Source organism: Vombatus ursinus, unplaced genomic scaffold (genome assembly GCF_900497805.2).
Source record: "Vombatus ursinus unplaced genomic scaffold, bare-nosed wombat genome assembly UNPS02014770.1, whole genome shotgun sequence".
NCBI lineage: Eukaryota > Metazoa > Chordata > Mammalia > Diprotodontia > Vombatidae > Vombatus > Vombatus ursinus.
The window spans coordinates 31,052,614-31,073,084 of record NW_020954548.1 but is presented as its reverse complement, the minus strand read 5'-3'; the positions used below and the strand labels follow the sequence as shown (position 1 = coordinate 31,073,084).

Sequence of the window (20,471 nt, the reverse complement as noted above, 5' to 3'; positions counted from 1 at the left end):
TGTGTGTGTGTGTGTGTGTGTGTGTGTGTGTGTGTGTGTGTGTGTGTTGTTTTCCTGGTTCTAACTTCATTTTGGAGCAGGTCATAAAAACGTTTTTGGTGTTTCTCTGAATTCTTCATTTCTTATGGTATGGTATCATTACATTAAATTTGTACCATAAATTGTTTCACCATTCCTCAATCAGTGGGCATATCTGCTTGGTTTCTGCTTGAATGTTACCACAAAAAAGTGCTACTATGAATATTTTTGCTATGAGTATTTCTTTCTATCTTTGATTTCTTTGTGGTCTATGCCTAGCAGTGGGATATCTAGATCAAAGGCTATGGACGTTTTAGCCATGTATTTAGCATAATTCCAAATTTGTTGTTATTTAGTCTTTCAGTCATGTCCAACTTTTTGTGACCCCATTTGGGATTTTCTTGGCAAAGATACTGGAGTGTTTTGCCCTTTCCTTCTCCAGCTCATTTTACAGATGAGTAACTAAGGCAAACAGGGTTAAGTGACTTGCCCTGGGTCCCACAGTTAGTAAGTGTCTGATGCTGGATTTGAACTCAGGTCTTTCACAGCCTGTCCCAACACTAACCTCTTGGTGAAGCAGGATAGAGTAGAGACAGCCCCCATACATGGCAATAGGTTTGAGCTGACGAGGCCTCCGAAGGCTCATATTCCCACCATCACCAGTCTAGTAGTTCAGCTCCCATTCCCCATGTTCACAGTACCTTGTTGAATCTAATATTATGTAACTGAAGCATGTTATGGCTCCGTAGGATGTTGGAGCAGAAAAGGGACTGAAAAATCATTTTGACCAAACTCCCTCATTTTACAAACAAGGAACCCTGAGACCCAGAAAAAAAAATGATATGCATGGGGTCATGAAATAAACTAGTGGCAGAGCCAGGATTAAACCCGAAGATTCCCAATTCTCAGCACACTCCTCTTTTTCATCAATAGGTGAGAAAATTGTGTTTACCAGTAGTTACTGAATTATTAAATCGTTACTGAGGAAAAATATTTGAATTAGCCTACCAAAGGCTAATAATCAAATCTAGGCAATAAAAACAACCCCCAAATCCACTCAACAATTCTCTCCCCCTCCCCTTGCCCCCATACATATGTTTCTCTTAAGCTACTTGTATTCATATGAGCTCTTTCCGACTCAGTGAACATTTATTGAGTGCCACAGTTTTTATCGGCCCAATGGTAATAGGTTTGGGGGGTACAAATCAATAAAATGTGCAACTCCTTAAAAGATTTATATAACTTAAACAGCAAGTAATAAAGAAAGAATAAGCAATGTGCTATTAAATATATATGAGTATTTATAAGCCACTGATAAATATGTAAGTGAAGGGTAGCATAATTGTTAGGTTGAGTCAGGTGTGACAATGAGGTTTTTTGCTGCTTGCTTGGGAAAGGTTAAGGAGGAAGAAACAAGTTTGTCCAGCACAGGAAGAAAAAAAAACCAAGTCCTGTGTAGAAGATGCTGTGGGTGAAGAGACTGAGACAGGGGTAGGGTGTGAATCAGTCAGCAAGGATTTATCAAGCTCCTTCTATGCCAGGTCCTAAGAATGCAAAGACAAAAGGAAAATCCTCCTTGTCCTCAAGGAGCTCACATTCTATGGGGGGACATAACATGGAAGTGCACATAAAAGTATCTACCAAATAAATACAAGGTGACTTCAAGAGGAGGGAGGGGCGCTGGCAACTCAAGGCTTCAGGTGGAAGATAAAGCTTTACCTGAGCTTTGGAGGAACCTAAAGATCTGTGAAGCAGAGATAAGAGTGTATTCCAGGCTTGGGGCATAGCCAGCAAAGGCATCAACACAGAAGATGAAGTGTTTCAGAGGAATAGAACAAAGGCAAATTTACCTGTCCTGGAGGTAGAGAACATGCATGCCTAGGACCAAGTTATGAAGGGCTTTAAATACCAAATAGGGGAATTTGTATTTGATCCTAGAGGCAATAGGGAGCCATTGGAGTTTATGGAGCAAGGGAATGACGTGGTCAGACCTGTGCTTTAAGAATATCAGTTTGGCAGCCATATGGAGGATCAGTTAGAAAGTGAGGAGGGATTTTTGTCAGGGCAACCAAGTAGGGACAGTAAACATAAAGGGCTGCACTGTATTTTATGGATTAGGTAGTGGGACATAAGGGCAGACACAGTAGGAATAAGTAAATTATCAGAAGATTTTCTTATTCAAGATCAGAAGGTAATCCAGGCCATTTTTAAAGTTTCACATATGCATGTACTCTTGGTAAAAAAATTTTTTTTTTTTTTTTTGGGTGAGGCAGTTGGGGTTAAGTGACTTGCCCAGAGCCACACAGCTAGTGAGTGTTATGTGTCTGAGGCTGGATTTGAATTCAGGTCCTCCTGCCTCCTGGGCCTGTGCTCTATCCACTGCGCCACCTAGCTGCCCCCAGTAAAACTCTTAATCATCCAACAGAATGATGCTCTCAGGAGGCTCAAGTGAGACTGGGTAGAGTAGGTACAATTTTCTTGTGTGGCATTAAGTTTTAGGGTAACCATTTCTAGGTTGAAGTTGTTAGTCTTATGTTTGTGCCAAGGTATAAAAACTGAAGTTACAGCCATGGAACCTTAAGTAAGGAATTACTACTGCTGTTGAATTTGTGAAACAGCTGTTCTAAAAAGAGTCTTCAAAAAGATCAGAAATGATAACTTATTTATTGTCGTATTATAGATTTTTTACTAAGTTAGCAAGAGCTGTTGTTTTCTGGAATAGAGAGGCAGCATGATGTATACAGGTTGTCCCAAAAGTCATAGTACAGTTTTAAGCAAATTAAATTATTAAAGCTTAAATTATGTTAACCTGAGAAGGAGAGAGACCCTGGAAGCTTAGCTGATTGTTTGAGCGTCATGTTCTTGTAATTAAAAGTAGAAAACAGTTAAAATGGAAAGTGGTGCAGCTACATAATACAGTTAGAGATGAGTATTTTTAATAACTTCCAAAACAAATTTTAAAAACTTTAACTCTTCTTCCCTCTCTTGGTTGTTTCTGATTTGCAGATGGGGGAAGAAACTGATCATTGTTGCTTCACAGGATATGCGTTACAGAGCCTTAATAGGCTTGGAAGGAGATCCTGATTTAAAACTCCCAGACTTCTCCTACTGTATTTTGGAGCGGTTAGGCCGAGCAAGATGGCAGGGAGAACTTCAGAGGGACCTTCACAGCAGTGCTTTCAAGTAAGTGAGAGGATTTCCTGTTCTGCATCAGCAGAAACCTGATTTTAAAAGGAAAAAAAAACATTGAGTCTTTTGAAAACCCAAGTACAAGAGCTTTCTGACTTGTCTCTTACTTTGAGTCCCATGTTATTTTGGAACATCTCCTTGGGCAAATGGGAAAAGTGATGGAATTGGACTAGATGACCTCTTTGGTCTTTTCCAACTCTAAATATGTGATTCTGTAGTGGTTTTTGACCCTCCTAAGGACCTCAGATTCCTTTTCATACTCCTCAGATACACACACTGGATCCTATACATCTTCTACTGCCTACCCTACAACCACAAGAGTATGAGGTCCTAAGGGACCTCTGTTTCCACACCACTAGTTTCCTCCTTTCTGAACAAGTTATGTAGAAATTGTAGTACAAGATTGGCTAACTGTGGAAATGACAATGTGTATACCTTGTCCTCACTGATGGATAAATGTCTAGGAAGATTGAAATATCATTTATTGTTATATATTATTGAAATATCATTTCCATGAAATTCTAAACATAATTTGGAATAAAAGCTATGACCAAAATTTTATGCCTGAAACATTTTCTCTCCTTGACTTTGCCTACTGAATTACTCCCCATTCTTTAATTTTTTTTTTTTAAATCCAGCTTAAATGATGCTTCCTTCAGGAAGTTTTCCCTGATTGCTCTGGTCAGCAACTTCAGACCTCACGTATCACTTTGTTTCATAATTCTCTGGTGTATTTATTTTGTTTTTATTTTTTAAATAAATTTTTAGTGATGTCTTGGGGATTTTATTACCAAAATTTTCCCCACTACCTCTCCCAGAGAGCCATTCATATAATATTTTGGAAAGAAGGAAGAAAGGAAGGAAGGAAGAGAAAGGAAGGATCAGCAAAAGTTATCATTATATTGGAAAAGTCTCAAAACATGTGTGGTATAACATACTTGTGGACCAACCTCTCTCCTCTGCAAAGGGTTAGGATGCGTATGTCTTGTATCTCTTCTTTGGAGCCATGCTTCTTATTTACAATTTTGCAACATTCATTTTTAATTCTTTTATATTGGTGGTTCTTTTTATGTTGTTGTAGTCATTGTGTATATTGTTTTCTTGCCTTTGCTTCTTTCAGTATCAGTTCATATAGATCTTTCCATGCTTCTTTGTATTCATCATAATCATCATATCTTACTAGCACAATAATATTCCATTACATGTGTCTGCTGGCATTTGTTTAGCTGTTCCCCAATCAATGGGCATCTACTTTGTTTCTACATTCCTATCACAAAAACTGTTGCTATGAAGATTTGGGGGACTTTCTTCTCGTTAGTGGCCTCCTTGAGATATAATTTTAGTAGTGGAATCTCTAGGTCAAATGATATGAATATTTTAGGTACTTTATTTTATTCCAAATTGCTTTCCAAAATGTACTGATTCACAGCCTTTACCAACAATATGCTAGTGTGTCTATCTTCCCACAACCCCTCCAATTTTCAACATTGACTATTCTTATCTTTTGTCATCTTTGATAGTTTGCAGGATATGAGGTAAAACTTCAGGGTTGTTTTGATGCATTTCTCTTATTATTAGTGATTTGAAGCACTTTGATGTGGTTATTGATGGTTTATTATATATACACACATATTTGTAACTATATGTATATGTTAATTGCTTATATAATTTGGATGCCAAACACTTCTCAGCGAAATTTGATACAAAGATTTGTTTCCTATTCTGCCACACTCCTTATCCTAGGTGTATTAATTTTGTTTTCTAATGTATTTTTTTTATAAAGTAAAGTTATCTATGTTGGTGGCTAGACTATTAGCTCTTGGATGTCAGGGAGACTGTCTTAATTTTTTGTATCTTCCCCAGCAGCTAACTCAGTGCTTTGCATGAAGGCACTTATATAAATGTATATTTAATTTAATTACTGCCTATTGTTTCCACATTTTCCTCAAGGGTTGATGCAGGGAAACTTCACTACCACAGAAAAATATTGAACAGAAATGGTCTTATTACAATGCAGTCTCACGTTATTCGATTACCAACTGGAGCCCAGCAACACTCAATTCTCCTGCTCCTGAATCGTTTTCATGTTGACAGGTACAGTATGTGTTCAAGAGCAGCCATGTGAATTGAGCCTTTAAAAACCATAAACCAGTTTCTGAGGAGTATTACAATGAATGAATTTGGTATGTGTAGAGAATTAATAGTTCTTGACTTGATACTTCAGGCTGTTGATCATAACATTTGTAGATTTAGAATCTGGGAAGGGACCTTAGAAATCATTTAGTCTAACTACCTATCTCAGTCCTTCTTCAGTAACTCAGCAAAGTTAGGCATCCTCTATTTGAATGAATACTTTAACAGAGAGACATTCAAAATGAGCTGCTCCTCTCACCTCTTCTCTCCTCTTTACATCATCCCTAATTGTCTCCACCTTTACTCCTGTTTCTGATGACAAAGTAGCCCTTCTCTCTAAGGCCAGTGCCTCTGTGTGCATCCTTTATGCCATCTCCTCCCATATTTGGCAGAATGCCCCTGCAATCTTGTCCAATCCCTGGCCTATCTTTAATCTCTCCCTTTCTACTAGCTCCTTTCTTACCGTCTATAAACATGCCTAGATTTTCCCCATCCTTAAACAACAACAACAACTGACCCTATTTGCCCCTTAAGCTTTCATCCTATACTTCTCTTTTCTTTCACAGGCAACTTCTTAGAAGAAGCTGCTTGTTCTTGTTGCCACTACTACTTCTCTACTCATTTCTTAACTCTTTGCAGTCTGGCTTTAGACTTCAATTGAAACTGCCTTCTCCATAGATACCACTGATCTTTTAATTGCCAATTGTAGCCTTTTCTTAGTCCCTATTCTGCTTGACTCCTCTATAGCATTTGACATCATTAACTATCTTTTCCTCCTGGTGGATACCCTCTTCTCTGGTTTTTGTGTTTTTGGGTTTTTTTGTTTGTTTTTTATGGTAGTATTCAATCTTGCTTCTTCTACTTGTCTTATTGATACTTCTCAGTTTCCTTTGCTGGATTGCTGTCCAAATATGTGGATATTGCCAGTTCTCTATCCTGGTTCTTCTTTTCTTTCTGTATATACTCTTACTTGGTACCTCATGAGCTCACATGGGTTTCATTATCATCTCTATTCAAATGACTCCCTGATTTATATATCTGGACTTAGTCTCTTTCCTGAGCTCTAATCTTCTATGAACAATTGCCTAATGGGTAGTTCAGACTATGTATCCTGAAGGCACTTCAAGCTCATTATGTCCATAGCAAAGTTTATGACCTTTCCCCCAAAAAAGACCTCTCTTCCAAATTTTGCTAGTTCTATTGGGGCGCCACTATCTTTTCAGTCCAATCAAACAATGAATTAACATTTATTAAGATCCTACTATGTGTCAAGCGCTGTACTAGGCACTTAGGATACAAAGACAAAAAATGAATCCCTATTTTCAAGGACCTTACAATTCTATCATAATCCTGAAAAATCAAAGTATATTTTTTAAGAAAAAGAAGAAAAAACTAAGTCAGCAAAACCAATCAATACTTTAAAAGATTGAAAAAATATATGCAATATTTCCCCCCATGGAACTCCCAGCTCTTCAAAGGAGTGTGGGATAGGAATGAGACAGGAGAGGAGTGGTCTGTGGAGGATATTTTTATTAATGCTTACTAAAATAATAATAGCTTTGGGGGCAAATTTACGACACTTGGTTCATGCTGAGAGTGTAGCCAACATTTTTCCTTTTCTTTTTTGAAAGATCCATTATTTGATTGGTATAGATATTTCCTTCACCCACATAGATGTTAGCTGTTCTCATGAAGGTATGGAGACCTACCTTCTTTTCCTCTGTTATTTTTGTCTATGTTTTCCTATAAAACCTCCACAGAGGATCTTCCTAGCACTCTTCAGGTCTTCCTCTTATTCTTTTAGCTGAACTTATCTTTCTTGTTCTGTTACTAACTTGTCTACTTTTCTGGTCATATATATCCTCAGTGACCTTGTTTTTGGCAGTTTACACACAAGCTGTCATCAGTAATGTGGTGTAGCCTTTTTATGTCCCCCATTTTTCTTTTCATTGCCCTTGAGCTTCTTGTCATTTTAATTCTTCCATGGCTTTGTGGTCATCCATGATCTGAAGTACCCCAGCAACACTGGAAGAATACTGGTGTAGAAGATATGGACTTGTGCCAGCCTCCATACTGAGGCTGGTAGATCTCTTGAGTTCAGGAGACCTGACCTAGAGTAGGGCTTGGGAGAGTCGAGTGAGTACATGAAAATCAGCACCCATCGGGTTCCCCAGGAGCTACCATATTGCCTACTGAGGAAAGAATTGGCCCAAGTCAGAAATGGAACAGATCAAAGCATCTTTGCTGATCAGCAGTGGGATTGGGCCCATGAAGGATCAGTCTAAGTCCAACGTGGAAAAATTAGAGAGACTCACGCTCATAAAGGAAAAAAAAAATTTTGATAGTGATCAGCTGTTTGAAATCATTAGAAGCACTACTCAAGGTCCCAGATATTATCAAGTTGTATCTCCTGCTACTATGAGTACTGAGCCCAGCTCAGTAGTCATTACAGTGCTTTTCCATAATACATGCTTGGGCTAACTTGATTGGAAATAATGCATTTTATTTGTTTACATTGTTTTTCTGGTTTTCCATGTTCTGGTAGACCAATCTTTTTACTTCTAAAATGGCCTTATGGTGTTCTGAAGCTTGATAGAATGAGTAGTAAACCATCTGCTAATAAAAACATTTAGAGAAGTTAACCATCGATAAGAAATTTTTCTTTCATTTCAACCTTAATTCCTAACACCTTCACACAAACTACTGTTAAGACCTCCGCCATTATAACTGATGCAATTGGTTTTTTGAAGTATAGAAATTTACTTTATCCTTATTAAATTTCATTTTATTCACTTCAGCTCTCCTAGTGTTTGGAGATCTTTTTGAATCTTGATTCTAGTCATCCAACATAATAGATATTACTACTAGCTTTGTGTCATCTGCATATTTGATTAGCATGTTTTCATATATCAGGCCACTGTCAGATTCTTGTTACTAGACTCACAGCTGGTGCTGCTGTAAGGATGATTTATGTCCCTTCATCAGGCTGCAAGTCCTTGGAGCAGTAAAAATGGAAGCTGGAAGTGGGCCTTTAATTCTGCACCTATTTCATATGCTCCCCCTTCTGCCCAAGGGTACCAGAATTCAGTGTTTACTAGGGTTGCATATTGTAACACACCAACCCTGACTAAAATGGAATTAAAGAAGGTTTTATCTTTTTTCAGAGGAACCCATGGTTCTTTCTAAAGGAACATCTTATATTATTTATTCTCCTTTGGAAATAATTATAACATTCTCATTTATGTTAGGTATATTTTGTTTTAACATAGTCGAGAAGAAAGAATATATCAGCAACACAAAAGACGAGCTAATAGAGTAGAGGTCAGGTTTTTTCACTCGCATATGCTCTGTTCAATCACACAGTTCTCCATAATATGTTGCAAAGAATTTGGTGATTGTGTGTGTCATTATGAGTTAATGTTTCTTAAGTCACCTGCATTGTGGCTTTATTAGGCTATAAGGAAGGATTGTTGCTATTCCTTCAGATCTTACAGGCTAAGAGCTCCAGGATGAGGGAATTGGTATTCTTAGCCTGTCACCTTTTCATAGCCAAAGCCTAAGTTCTTTAAATCAGAGGTGTCAGTGCGTATAGGCATAAAACTGGGCATACACAGATATGCATATTCTTAAGGAGCTACACAGTGTCTTTAAGCCCTGCTTCTGTCACTGACTGATTGTATGACCTTCAAAAGTATTTTTATCCTCTGGACCTCAGATTTCTCTCTGATCTCTAAGGTTCCTTTCAGCAATAATATCCTAGGATCCTAAGACTCTATATATGTATGTTTACACACACAGTTCTTGAACAGCAATCTTTAAAAATACAGATGGCCTGTGACAATGGAACTGAAAATGGCAAATTGTCTGCTTTTATCATAGGAGGAGTAAATATGACATCCTTATGGAGAAGCTTTCTGCGATGCTGAGCATTCGAACTAACCAGATGGAGACATTAGGATGCCTGAGGGAGGAACTGGTGAGACACTCAGTGGTTTTCCAGTGCTTGTGCTGTGCTGAATTTAATCTGCACGTAATCATTGTGTGAGGATCTTAGGTTTGGAGACCTCTGCTTCTCTAAGCACGGAGTAAATGAATCACAAATAGAAGCCTAAAGACCATGTTATAGGCTTGAACAGCCCTGGGTTTGGGCTTTTTCTTTTTCTTCTCTTTGCAACAGAAATGAAAAAGTACTTTGTCCTTCCTTTGAACTCTGCTTAGATTCTGTAGCTTCTTGAGCAGACTTAAGTTTTTTATTGGATTTTGTTACAAGCTGTGTTCAGAGAGACCACATGGAAATAGCATATGAAGTTCAAGTAAGCTTTTTCATTCCATCTTTCTATTTTGTTGGTAATAGTCTTTCATCCAAATGTCTTGGTAGCAGGCCTGGGGAGGGAAGTAAAAAGGGAAGGGTGGAAAAATGGTCACCGCTTTGGTCATTCTGTAAAGCAGTGTTATGTAGTAAAAATAACGCTAGCCGTAGAGTTGGGAGACCTGGGTTCTGATCCCAGCTTTGACACTTTCTAGCTGTATGACCATGTGCAGGTTACTTCATCTGTAAAACAAGGCTATTCGTGCTTTAGCTGCATCCACATGGGGTGCTCTGGAAATGTCCATTCTTATCTCCCTAGATTCCAGCAAAGCAAAGCTAGAGAATGATAGGTGACATCTAAGTAGCACGCTAAGACTTTGCAAAGTATTTTTTTCACACATTTTCTTTTGATTTCAACAATGATAACATCCCTGTTAGGTACTGTAAGTAGAATTGTCTCTTTTTACAAGTAAAGACACTGAGGCTCATAGAAGATTAAATGACTTGCCATGTTCATACAATTAGTACACATCCATGGCAGAATTTTAGCCTAAATCTTTCCTGATTCTAAATCCAGTACTCTTTCCACTTAAGTAGGGCAACTAGGAAAGCTACCTCCCACCCAATATGATTTTTAATCATTTCCTTATTATCAGTTTTGGATAAAAGAGATACTGTATTGGAAAGAGAAGGCAATCTAGGCTATTGCGTTTACAGGATTATAGTTTTAGACCTAAGCAGAACCTTACAAGGTTATCTAATGCAGCCTTTTCATTTTACCAGTGAGGAATATAAAGATGTAAAGGAATATAAAGATGTAAACTAACTTGCCAAAGTCACATTTGCAGCCAGAATTTGAACTCAAGTCCTCTGGCTCCAAATCCAGTGTTCTTACCATTACACTACCAAAAATCACATTTTAAACTTTATTTTTAGAAAAGTATTTTAGAGAGGTTAACAGTGTTGTGAAAATTAAATGGGCTTTGTTTCTAATGTAAATCTGTCCTTGTGATCTGTAATGGTCTGTGTTCTTATTGGGCTACATCAGTTGAATCAGCCTGTAGTTTATTTCCCTGGAATGAAGGAATTTCTCTTGCAGATTTCATCTAGCCTAACTCCCTGGTGCTAGATACCTGAACCTCCAGTTATTTGGTATTAAAGGCACACATAGAAATCTGAAAGTGGAAAAAGCACTGCTTGGCTTTGGTTCAGTTTTGTCATTTGTTCCTTGTGGGATTTAAGGCTATAAAAGGGAAGAAAGAAAGAAACAAGCATTTATTAAGTGCCTACTATGTGCCAGGCACAATGTGAAGCTTACAAATTTATCCAATTTGTTCCTAACAACAGCTCTGGGAGGTGGGTTCTATTATTATCATCCCCATTTTACAGTTGAGGAAGCTGAGGCAGACAGAGGTGAAATGAGTTGCTATGGGGGACATAGCCACTAAGTGTCTGAGGCTAAATTTGAACTTAGGTCTTGTTGACTCCAGGCCCAGCCCTTTCTCTACTACACCACTCAGCTTCTGTGGGCAGATCATTTTTCTCTGGGTCTGTTTTCTTATTTGTTAAATGCTGGGGTTGGCACTAGATACTCTGTAAGGACCATGCCAGCTCTAAGTCTGTGCTCCTGTGAATAAGAAAGTCCCCTTTGCCTTCCTTTTGCAACACAGTATCTGCCCTACAACACCTGACGATTGGGACGTGATTAAAAAATTGGGTTGGGCAGCAGGTATCTCACCTCTTCAGTTAAAGCGTCCTCTTCTTCAGTGAAAAGAACACTGGGCTTAGAGCCAGGAAGATTCTGCCTCAGATCCTCTGTAACTTGCCCTTTCTGGCTGTCGCTTTCATTAAGGAGAATTAGACTCAAGGTGATGTCTAGGGTTCCTGCCAGCTCTAGATTGTTTTTTTTTCCTGTTGATGCAGCTTAGAGTACCTCGAGTTCGAGAAGCAGCCTGGCAAATTGGAAAAGGAGGGTTTTTCAGACTTCTTGTCTCTCTCTCCTTGTAGACTCCTAAAAGTTAGGAACTGTGTCATTTCCTTCCTTTTCCGCTGTGCCTGGTACACAACCATGTGCCGTTGGTGGGGGTTTAATTTATGCCTGTCCATGGGCTTCTCTCTCAGATACATAGATTAGCAAAGATGCACAATCTACAGACCACCAGTGGGTTTGTTGGACCATATGTGCACCATCATCGTTATTGCTCTAGCCACATGTTTGCCATTCCCAGCGGTAGAAAGAGTCAACGTAAGAAGTTGTCGGGCTCTCTCAACATGTGCAGCAGTGACTTTGCAAGCGTTTTCCTTCCCCTTCTCCAAACTTATCCCCGTCCTTTTTTAAACAGATAGACCAGCACAGCTTAACTAGCAGCACACAATAGATAGCCTTCTGTTGTTCCATACTTAATGTATAGGAGGTAAATCTTATAACTTCTATACTTCACTAAAATAAACCTTCAAACTGCTCGGGTTGGTCAGGCCCTCTATACTTGGCCTCAGCAACCCAGAAACCATATAGTCACCATCCTTCCTGTATATTTCTACTTGCCAGGTGAGTAGCTTCCTGTACAAGAAGCACTGTTCAATTTTCTTGGTGTAAGATTCCATCCACTGGTGCACCTCCCATCATGTGTATAACTTAGAGCCTCCGAGAGTAGCACAAAGCTTGAGCAGGTAAAGGGCCCCACCTTAGCTTACATAGCTGGTTAGCGATGGTGGTGAAACATTCACTAAAGTCGTCCTGGCTCCAAGTCATTCATTCTTTCCACTATACAGCCTGGCCTCTCGATTTTACGTTAACAACTGTATTTTTGCCAGTTTTTTTCATTTTAGAACCATAGAATTTGAAACTTGGAAGTGACTTTAGCAGTCATCTAATTAGTGTAGCACAATGGAAAGAGCACTGGCCTTGGAGTCAGTAGGCCTGTGTTTTGGTCCTGGCCCTGCTGCAGATTTTCTTACCTCTGTGGGTCTCAGTTTCTTTGTTTGTCAAATAAGAGGACCAGACTAGATTTTCTTGAAGGTCCTCCCAAATCTAACACCTTCTGGGATTCCTTCCAGCATCCCAGCCTTCATTCCACATCAGCCCCAGTAGACATAGCCCCAGGGCCTGAAATTTCATGAGGCAGCCAAAGGGAATTGCTTATATTTGGGTGATCGGATATTGTTGATTAGAGAGGCCACAGAGCAGAACAGAGGGAAAGCTGGCCTTGGAGGCAGAGGGTTTGGATTCCTAGCCTGCTTTATGATGTATCCTGGCTTCTGACTTAGCCTCTTCAGACCCCAGGCAGTGCTCAAACATTATAAGTTGCAAAGCAGTTTCTTAATATTGTTAGAGGGTGTTTCCTCCTCAGTAGTTCCCTACACCAATGAAATTATAGAACTGGTTAAAAAAAAAGTTCACAATTGATTTTAGACTGCTTATGCTCTCCATTCCAGTATTCAGTGTGGTACTTTTTAAAAAAATGCTTTTGGTGATTATATAGAGGATGTGTTGAGTAGTTGGTGATTTGGATCTCTGTTAAAGATTTGTCATTCCTTTTGAATAATCATATCTCATAGCTTCTAAAACTTTTCATAATCCTTTTTTGTACTTGCTAAGTTCTCTTCGATGGCACAAAACTGTGGTAACCTGAATTATACTTAAATTAATTCCATTCTGGACTTGTGCTCATTTGTTTGTTACAACTCATCTTGTAGATCCTTCATGCTGACTTTTGCATTTTATTTTGACAGGGTCTCTGTGAAAGAACATTTAAGCGTCTTTATCAATATATGCTGAATGCTGGCCTAGCCAAGGTGGTCTCAGTCCCTTTACAGGAAATTCACCCCAACAGTGGACCTTGTAAAACCAAAAAAGGTAATGATCACATTAGGTTCATGTCCTTTCCTTTGGGGAATGTCCAAGTTCATAAGAGGTGCACGTGGTACGTTGCTGAGTGTCCTGTAAGATAATAAACTCGTCTGTTTGGCATGCTGACACTTTCATTCTGCAGTAAAGCAGTAAACCCTTTCTGTCTATCTTGGCCTCTTTCCCTTAAAGAGGGTGATTGAGCACGCTTGGGTCAGGAGTATAAGGATAAGTTTTTTATCCAGGGTTCAGCAGTTCAAGTAAGGGCTTGACTTCATCAGTTGTCCACATGTGGAACTCTGAGCCTGCAGTTTTTAACCCATTGTGCTTTGGGCTGTCACAGTTCTCTCCTTCACTCCCTTCTCCAGAAACACATTTCTCCCAGTTGAGCTTTCCTCTTAAACTAGTATGTTAACATTTGTCCTCATTAAACTAGTATATTAACATTTGTCTTCTAGTCATTTCAGTTTCAGAACCTTCCCAAAACAGGGCAAAAGAAAGTTATACAATTATCAGTGTACTTTTCCCAAGATCTCAATTTACCTTGTTTACACAATTCCGATTCATTCTTTTCCGTGAGTGATATCGAGGAATGAAGAATTATAGATAAATTAAACAAATAGATGAACATTTCTTCGTATGTTGCAGGTGTACCTACTTTGTGTAGCAGTTGTGTTCATGAAAAGTTGCATTTAAATCATTTGTATAGATTGAATTCTATTTTAAGTGCACCAAGGAAAGATGTAGTCAATTTCTTTTTTTTTGTAAAAAATAAAGAATGCCTTGTAATGCAAATAATCACTGCCTGTTTTGTCTACTCTGCAAGTTTGTATTTTCATGTGTTGATGGTACACACCTGTGTTTAGAAAAATGCTGAACAGAACTAGAAGCTACTCAAACAGTCATAGGTTGGAAGTACTTAAGAAATTTAATCTAACCTTCTCATTGTATAAATGAGGGAATTGAGGCCCAGATATGGTAAGTCAGAATGACCTCCTTATGTGGCATTTGTTTTTCACCTCTTAATACACTTAAATTCTTTTGTATTATGGTTATCTAATTTTGTATCATATTTTCCTGTTAGACTATGCACTCCATGAGTTCAATTACCCTTTCTTATCTAAAACTTGTACCTCAGTTCCTAGCATATTGCTTTGCACACAGCAGGTACTTAATAAACGTGCATTGGATTGAATTGAAGGGATTTGCCCAAGCTCAGGCAAGGGAGTTGTAGATCTGGGACGTTGGTTCACGTGCCAAGAGATGCGTGCCAAGGTGTTTCCCACTGTACCAGTAGAGGGCAAGATATTTGGCATGGCCCCTGTAGGGTTACTCTGATCTCCTTCATAGTTAATACATTATAAGCAGACACTATCATAAAGTTGGGATTCCTCATTGCATTATACTTCAGCCAATAGTTACCCATTTTAAACATGATTCCTGGCATACTGACTGCTACCTCTCACTCTTATTTCCCCTGATACCGTGTTCTGTAGAACCAGTAACAGCGTTAAGTGAAGTGTGCATATATGGGCTCAGTTCTTGCTCTAGAATATGGTTGTAATTGGAAGCTATTAAAAAGGGGATATGCTGTTACTTATTCGTGACTTTGGAGAGTTTGCTGCCTGTTGAGTTTTTAGTAACAGTGATGTGATCACACTGAGTCATCTTAAGTCACATACTTGATCACACTGAGTCATGTTAAGTCACACAGTTTTGCCTCTTCCCCCTTGTGACTAATGGTATTCATTTGGGATGTGTTGATGTTAAGTGTGTGACAATTAATTTAACACTCTGCTCCAATCAGCTAGGGTGCAGAGCCTGCAAAATTCTTTTTCTCTCACTACCCTAGATACGTCTTCAACTGATCAGTGATTTGATCTATGTGGATGCCTCCATCAATAATGGTTATGTGGTGAATCATAATCTGTCCATGCCTGCCTATCCTGTGTGACTCTTGTCAGTGTTCTCCCCTCGATCTGCCATAGGGGGTCTACCCAGCATGCTCAGGGCCTTCTTTTGGATCTCTTGATATTGCACGAAGACGAGTGGAATAAGCTGGATATAGATCCATTATCTTGCACTTATACTGTATGACTGGTCCACCTTTTTTTCTGGTGTTACATTTTTCTGATAATATCTTTTATACCATTTCTACATAATTTTTTATTTGGGAATGTGTTACAGCCTGTTCACACCTACCATGCACCTCTTCATTGTCCTTTGGTTGATCTTTAAATTAAGTTCTTTCAAAGTTGTGACATTCCATGAATCATAGCCATACAACATCACTGGAAACATATTGGTGTTAAAAAGATGATGGACTTTTATTTTAAGGAGAAACTTAGGTTTATTAAAAACTTCAGGGGCAGCTCGGTGGCAAGGGGGATACAGCTCTGGCCTTAGAGTCAGGAGGACCTGAGTTCAAATCCAACCTTAGATACTTGACACTTACTAGCTCTGTGACCTGGGCAAGTCACTTAACCCTGATTGCCAAAGCATAAAATTAAAAAAAATTAAAAAAGAATTTCAGTTTTCCAAAAGTCCTCCAATTTTTTTTTGTTCTTCAGTTTTGGATCCAGTTCATTGTCCGTTTGCATGAGAAGCAGTAGAGGGAAAAAATACGTTTAAGAGAAAGCTTCATAAGAGACCCAAATAAGAAAAATTACAATATCCAAAGAGTACTTCAAGATGAAGTAAGAGGTGTCTTTTTAATAACTTTTTACATACCTTTTCTATTTTTTGTCTGTTATCCTTCTTTCTGTTTCATCCTTAAATACATTTTAGATAATTTTGGGTCTCTCATCTTTTTTTTCCCTCTGTTGCTTCTTAACTGTTTTATGAGATGATAGTTGTTTATAATCTATCATCTACCTTTATAAAGTTTGCAAATAAATTTATAGCCTATACTGATAATTGTCATTGATTGCCATATTTTCCTGCTTAACACAGAATAAATGTTTACTCATTAAGAATTTTTATAGACTCTGTGGTGTTCCTCATAGGAACTGATTTTTGTCACTTAGGAAATGTTTATTATCTGTGTTGTCCATTCATTCCTCCATCCATTTCCCATTTTTTGGTGTCAGCAGCTCATTTAAATAGGTCAAGTTGGAGTTGTTGACTTGCATGTCTTATCTTTTTCTTGCTTTTGTTCTAGTTTTATATTCTGATCTGTACTTTAGTAAATTAGTGGGCTGACCATACACAGACAGCTGATTGAGGAATGACATCTGAGTAGTTGTAGTTGTTTCTTGTTCATTACCTCTCAGTTCTTCTGAAAGAAAATATTCATGATATATAGGTGTGTGATACCAGTATAATCATGATATGTAAAGTGTATGATACCAGTGTAGTCTATTAATCTTTAGCCTCTCTCATTTCTTACTCTTGAACCATATATTTTTCCATCCTCTCCTAAGCCAACTTTTGTATTTAAGTCACTGAGTATTAAAACATGTTGTTTTATCAAATTCTTCATAGTCTTCTCACCCTCTTCATTCTCTAGCAGATGTTTGTTGCCCTTTTTTGCCCTAAAGTTGCCCTTTTTTTTTAATGGTGATACTTTTGCAGATGCTTATGTTGAGTATCTCAGACCAATGTGACTAAATATCTCATAGAATGTTATTTGTTGTTGCCTCTGGATATAATAAAAACAACTTTGCCAGCTTCATTTTTGGTTTCTTCAAGGACAACCAGTGAGGCAACTTTTCATTTAGCCATTACTTCCTTTGGGTTTCTGATTTCATTTGTCATGAGACTGTAATGATCAATACAATTCCATTTCTCTAGTAATATGTCTACTTGGTGGTCATCAGACAAGGACTTTACATTTAAAATGCCAATAATTAAATTAACATTTTTGGATAGTCTAAAAACTATGTGACTTTCCACTTCTCTGCCAATATCACTTTAAAAGTTAAAGTGGCTACATAGGATTGAGTACTATTTTGTATTTCTCCTTTTTTCATGAGTTACCATGGCTAATGAATTCATCACCAGATGGCCAGCCTAGTATTGATGAACCTTTCCATACTTATCTAGGCTAGTCCTAAGAAAACAGAAATAGTTTGTTGCTAAGAATATACTTCAAGCTTTTTTAGTTTGATAGGATCTGGCAGAGCTTTGATCTTGTGGGATATATATCAGGAACCTGGACTTACCTCTATGTCTCAATAAAGCCACCACATAAGATTTTGTTGATGCTCCATCATTGTCGTTGCCATAATAAGAATAACTGGGGGGGGGGGGTACTCTGTATAATGTAATGTGTATATAATAATATATAGTATATATGCTTAGACACATATAACAATTAAAGGTTTGCAAAGTGCTTTCTCTGTAACAATAACCCTGAAGGGTAAGTAGAACAAATGTTACTATTCTCATTTTATAGATGAGAGAACTAAGGCTCATTGATACTTACATGACCTTCTCTGTGGTCACACAATAAGTATCAGAGCCAGCGTTGGAATCCAGAGCTCCTTTACTCCAAATTTAGTTCTCTTTCAGTGATGTCCTAGATTTCTACTTTTAACCAGATCCATACCATAGTATTAGGATAAAAACAGTCAAATCTAGCATCACAGGTGATCAAAACAGTCTAGATTTGTTCTTCGAAAAGCAATTTCCTGACTATTTCAACAGCAGTGTAATTTCCCGAGCAGTGATCCAATCCTTAGGGTGGACTCAAAGAGCAACCAGAGTTTCAGCAAATGGAGGCAGGAAATCTGGGGTTCAGTCCTAGCTTTTATACTTAGTAGTTGAATAAACTCTAGGCAAGTCACCAAAGCTCTCAGAACCTCAGATTTCTCATCTGTAAAAACTGAGGTAATAATAATCCTTGTCACAGCTGCTTACTTTAGGGGTTTTGGAAATCACTTTGTAAAGCACAAAGGACCATATTAATGTAAATTGTTATTAACACCATTATATTGATTTGGAATTTTTAGTAAGCAGATAAGAAAGCTAGCTCCCATTCATGCCGTGCTTTTGAATTTGCAAAGTGTCTTCCTAACAATCCCCTGAGAAAATCAGAGTACAAGTATTGTTATCCCTGTTGTATAAAAAATGAAATTGAGGACCAGAGCAGTGAAGTAAATTGCTGGAGTGATCAGTTGTGGAACCAGGAGTATAACCCAGGTCTTTGGACTCAAAGTCTAGTCTTTTTTCCACTGTACTGTGTCCAGGCAACATCTGCCTGGCATTGTGCCAGGATGAGCCTTTCCGCAGTATGAGATTGGCTTCACGCAAAAGACACCTTTCTAACCCAATTTCTATTTTCCCAACTATCCCTGTTAGACAGTTGCATTCCCCTTGGTGTCTCAGTGATAAAAAGACTCCAGCTAAGGTTTTCTTTTTAAGGTGGAGAATGTTTTAACTTTGTAGCTACGTATTGAGGGAAGCAACACAATTCTTTCTCTGACATAGAGAATTTTCTATAGAAAAAAAGCTTATGGCATGTAGCCCTCAGGGGAGTCTTGTCACTGTTCTCTCACAAGCATATTGGAGTATTTCAATTCTACAAATGCATGGGTCCCATATGATTGATGAAGCCAGCAGTATGCATTCTTTAGCTGCTTTTGATCCAACTTAAAATGGATTCTGCACTGAAGGGCCTTCCAACTGCCGCTTTCCACCAATTCAGTCATAGCCTGGAAGACAATCAACCATTTTGCTGAAATCTATCCCAAACTTTAAATTTCAATAACTCAGCTCATGGTGTGGCCAAAAAAACTTATGACACGGTGCCCAACCTTTTTATGATGAGCTGTTCTTTGCTTACGTAGCAGGCTTTTCCTGGGATAAAGGACACAAGGTGTTGTTAAAGCCTTCCTCAAAGTCTATCCAGCCTGGTGGCACCTGCCAAAGCTCATTCCCCCCTATCACAGCCTTTGAGAATTCGAGGTCACTATCAAGCCACAATGAACCAGCCATCAGAAGAGAGCTTCAGTGATGTCATAACTATAGCTTAATGGGACAGAAGATATGTTTTATTTGAAGGCTGACGAGGAAACAAAGTAACCGCGCTGGACTTTGTATATTTTTTGCTATTCACTTCTTTCACACCCAAAATAATTGGTGTTCGCTTTTTCACTCATAATTCTTTAGCCAAGTAGTTTCTGATAGAAACCTGATACAGTAAGCTTCTTCACGTAAACCTCAGAATTGAGCAGTCCTTACAATGATGGACTCAGTTCTATTCAACAAAGATATGTTAAGTACTTGTATGCTGGCTACTTGTGCTAAATGCTTCATGAGAATTTATGGCCTTTGAGCAGAACTTTGACCCAGAAAGAGTTATTTACTTTTTTTGTGCTCAACATTCAACATGTATTGTCTCCATATCTTTAAAACACGGCATATTTGCAATAGAAAGGACCTTAGAGGGCCTTTAGACTAATGTCCTTATCTCACAGATGAAACCTTAACAGAGGTTCATAGAGGTCATACAGCTGGTGGTAGAGCCAGCACTGGAATCCAAGACACCTGGTTCCTAACCCACTTCTCTTTCTTCTGGGCGCTGGAGTTGCCTGGATTCTCCCAAGACTGAGTTCTTAGGAAAAAATGACATCAGAGCTCAATAATATTCTCTAGTTACTAGGGCAGCAACTGGATTCTAGAAAATGCTGTAGAATCAAAATACTTGAGAAGCAACATGGTAAACCCCATTTCAGAGAAAGAAATTGAACAAGCCATCAATGAACTCTGTAAGAAAAAATCTCCAGGGCCAGATGGATTTACAAGTGAATTCTATCATACATTTAAAGAACAACTAATTCCAATACTATATAAACTATTTGGGAAAATAGGTGAAGAAGGAGTCCTACCAAATTCTTTTTATGATACAAATATGGTGCTAATACCTAGACAGGAAGAGCCAAAACAGAGAAAGAAAATTATAGACCGATTTTCCTAATGAATATAGATGCAAAAATTTTAAATAAAATATTAGCAAAAAGATTACAACAACTT

At 38.3% G+C, this 20,471-nt stretch overlaps 1 protein-coding gene across 3 annotated transcripts in view; it reads left to right on the top strand.

Moving 5' to 3' along the window:
• Nucleotides 1-20,471, top strand: part of GTF3C1 (general transcription factor IIIC subunit 1) — a 121,314-nt gene that overhangs the window by 23,292 nt on the left and 77,551 nt on the right. For all 3 annotated transcript variants that reach the window (XM_027862736.1, XM_027862735.1, XM_027862734.1), the window contains exons 3-6: nt 3,025-3,201; nt 5,158-5,301; nt 9,220-9,316; nt 13,382-13,505. In XM_027862736.1, the coding sequence (XP_027718537.1) occupies nt 3,025-3,201; nt 5,158-5,301; nt 9,220-9,316; nt 13,382-13,505 (542 nt within the window). The remainder of the gene's footprint in view (nt 1-3,024; nt 3,202-5,157; nt 5,302-9,219; nt 9,317-13,381; nt 13,506-20,471) is intronic.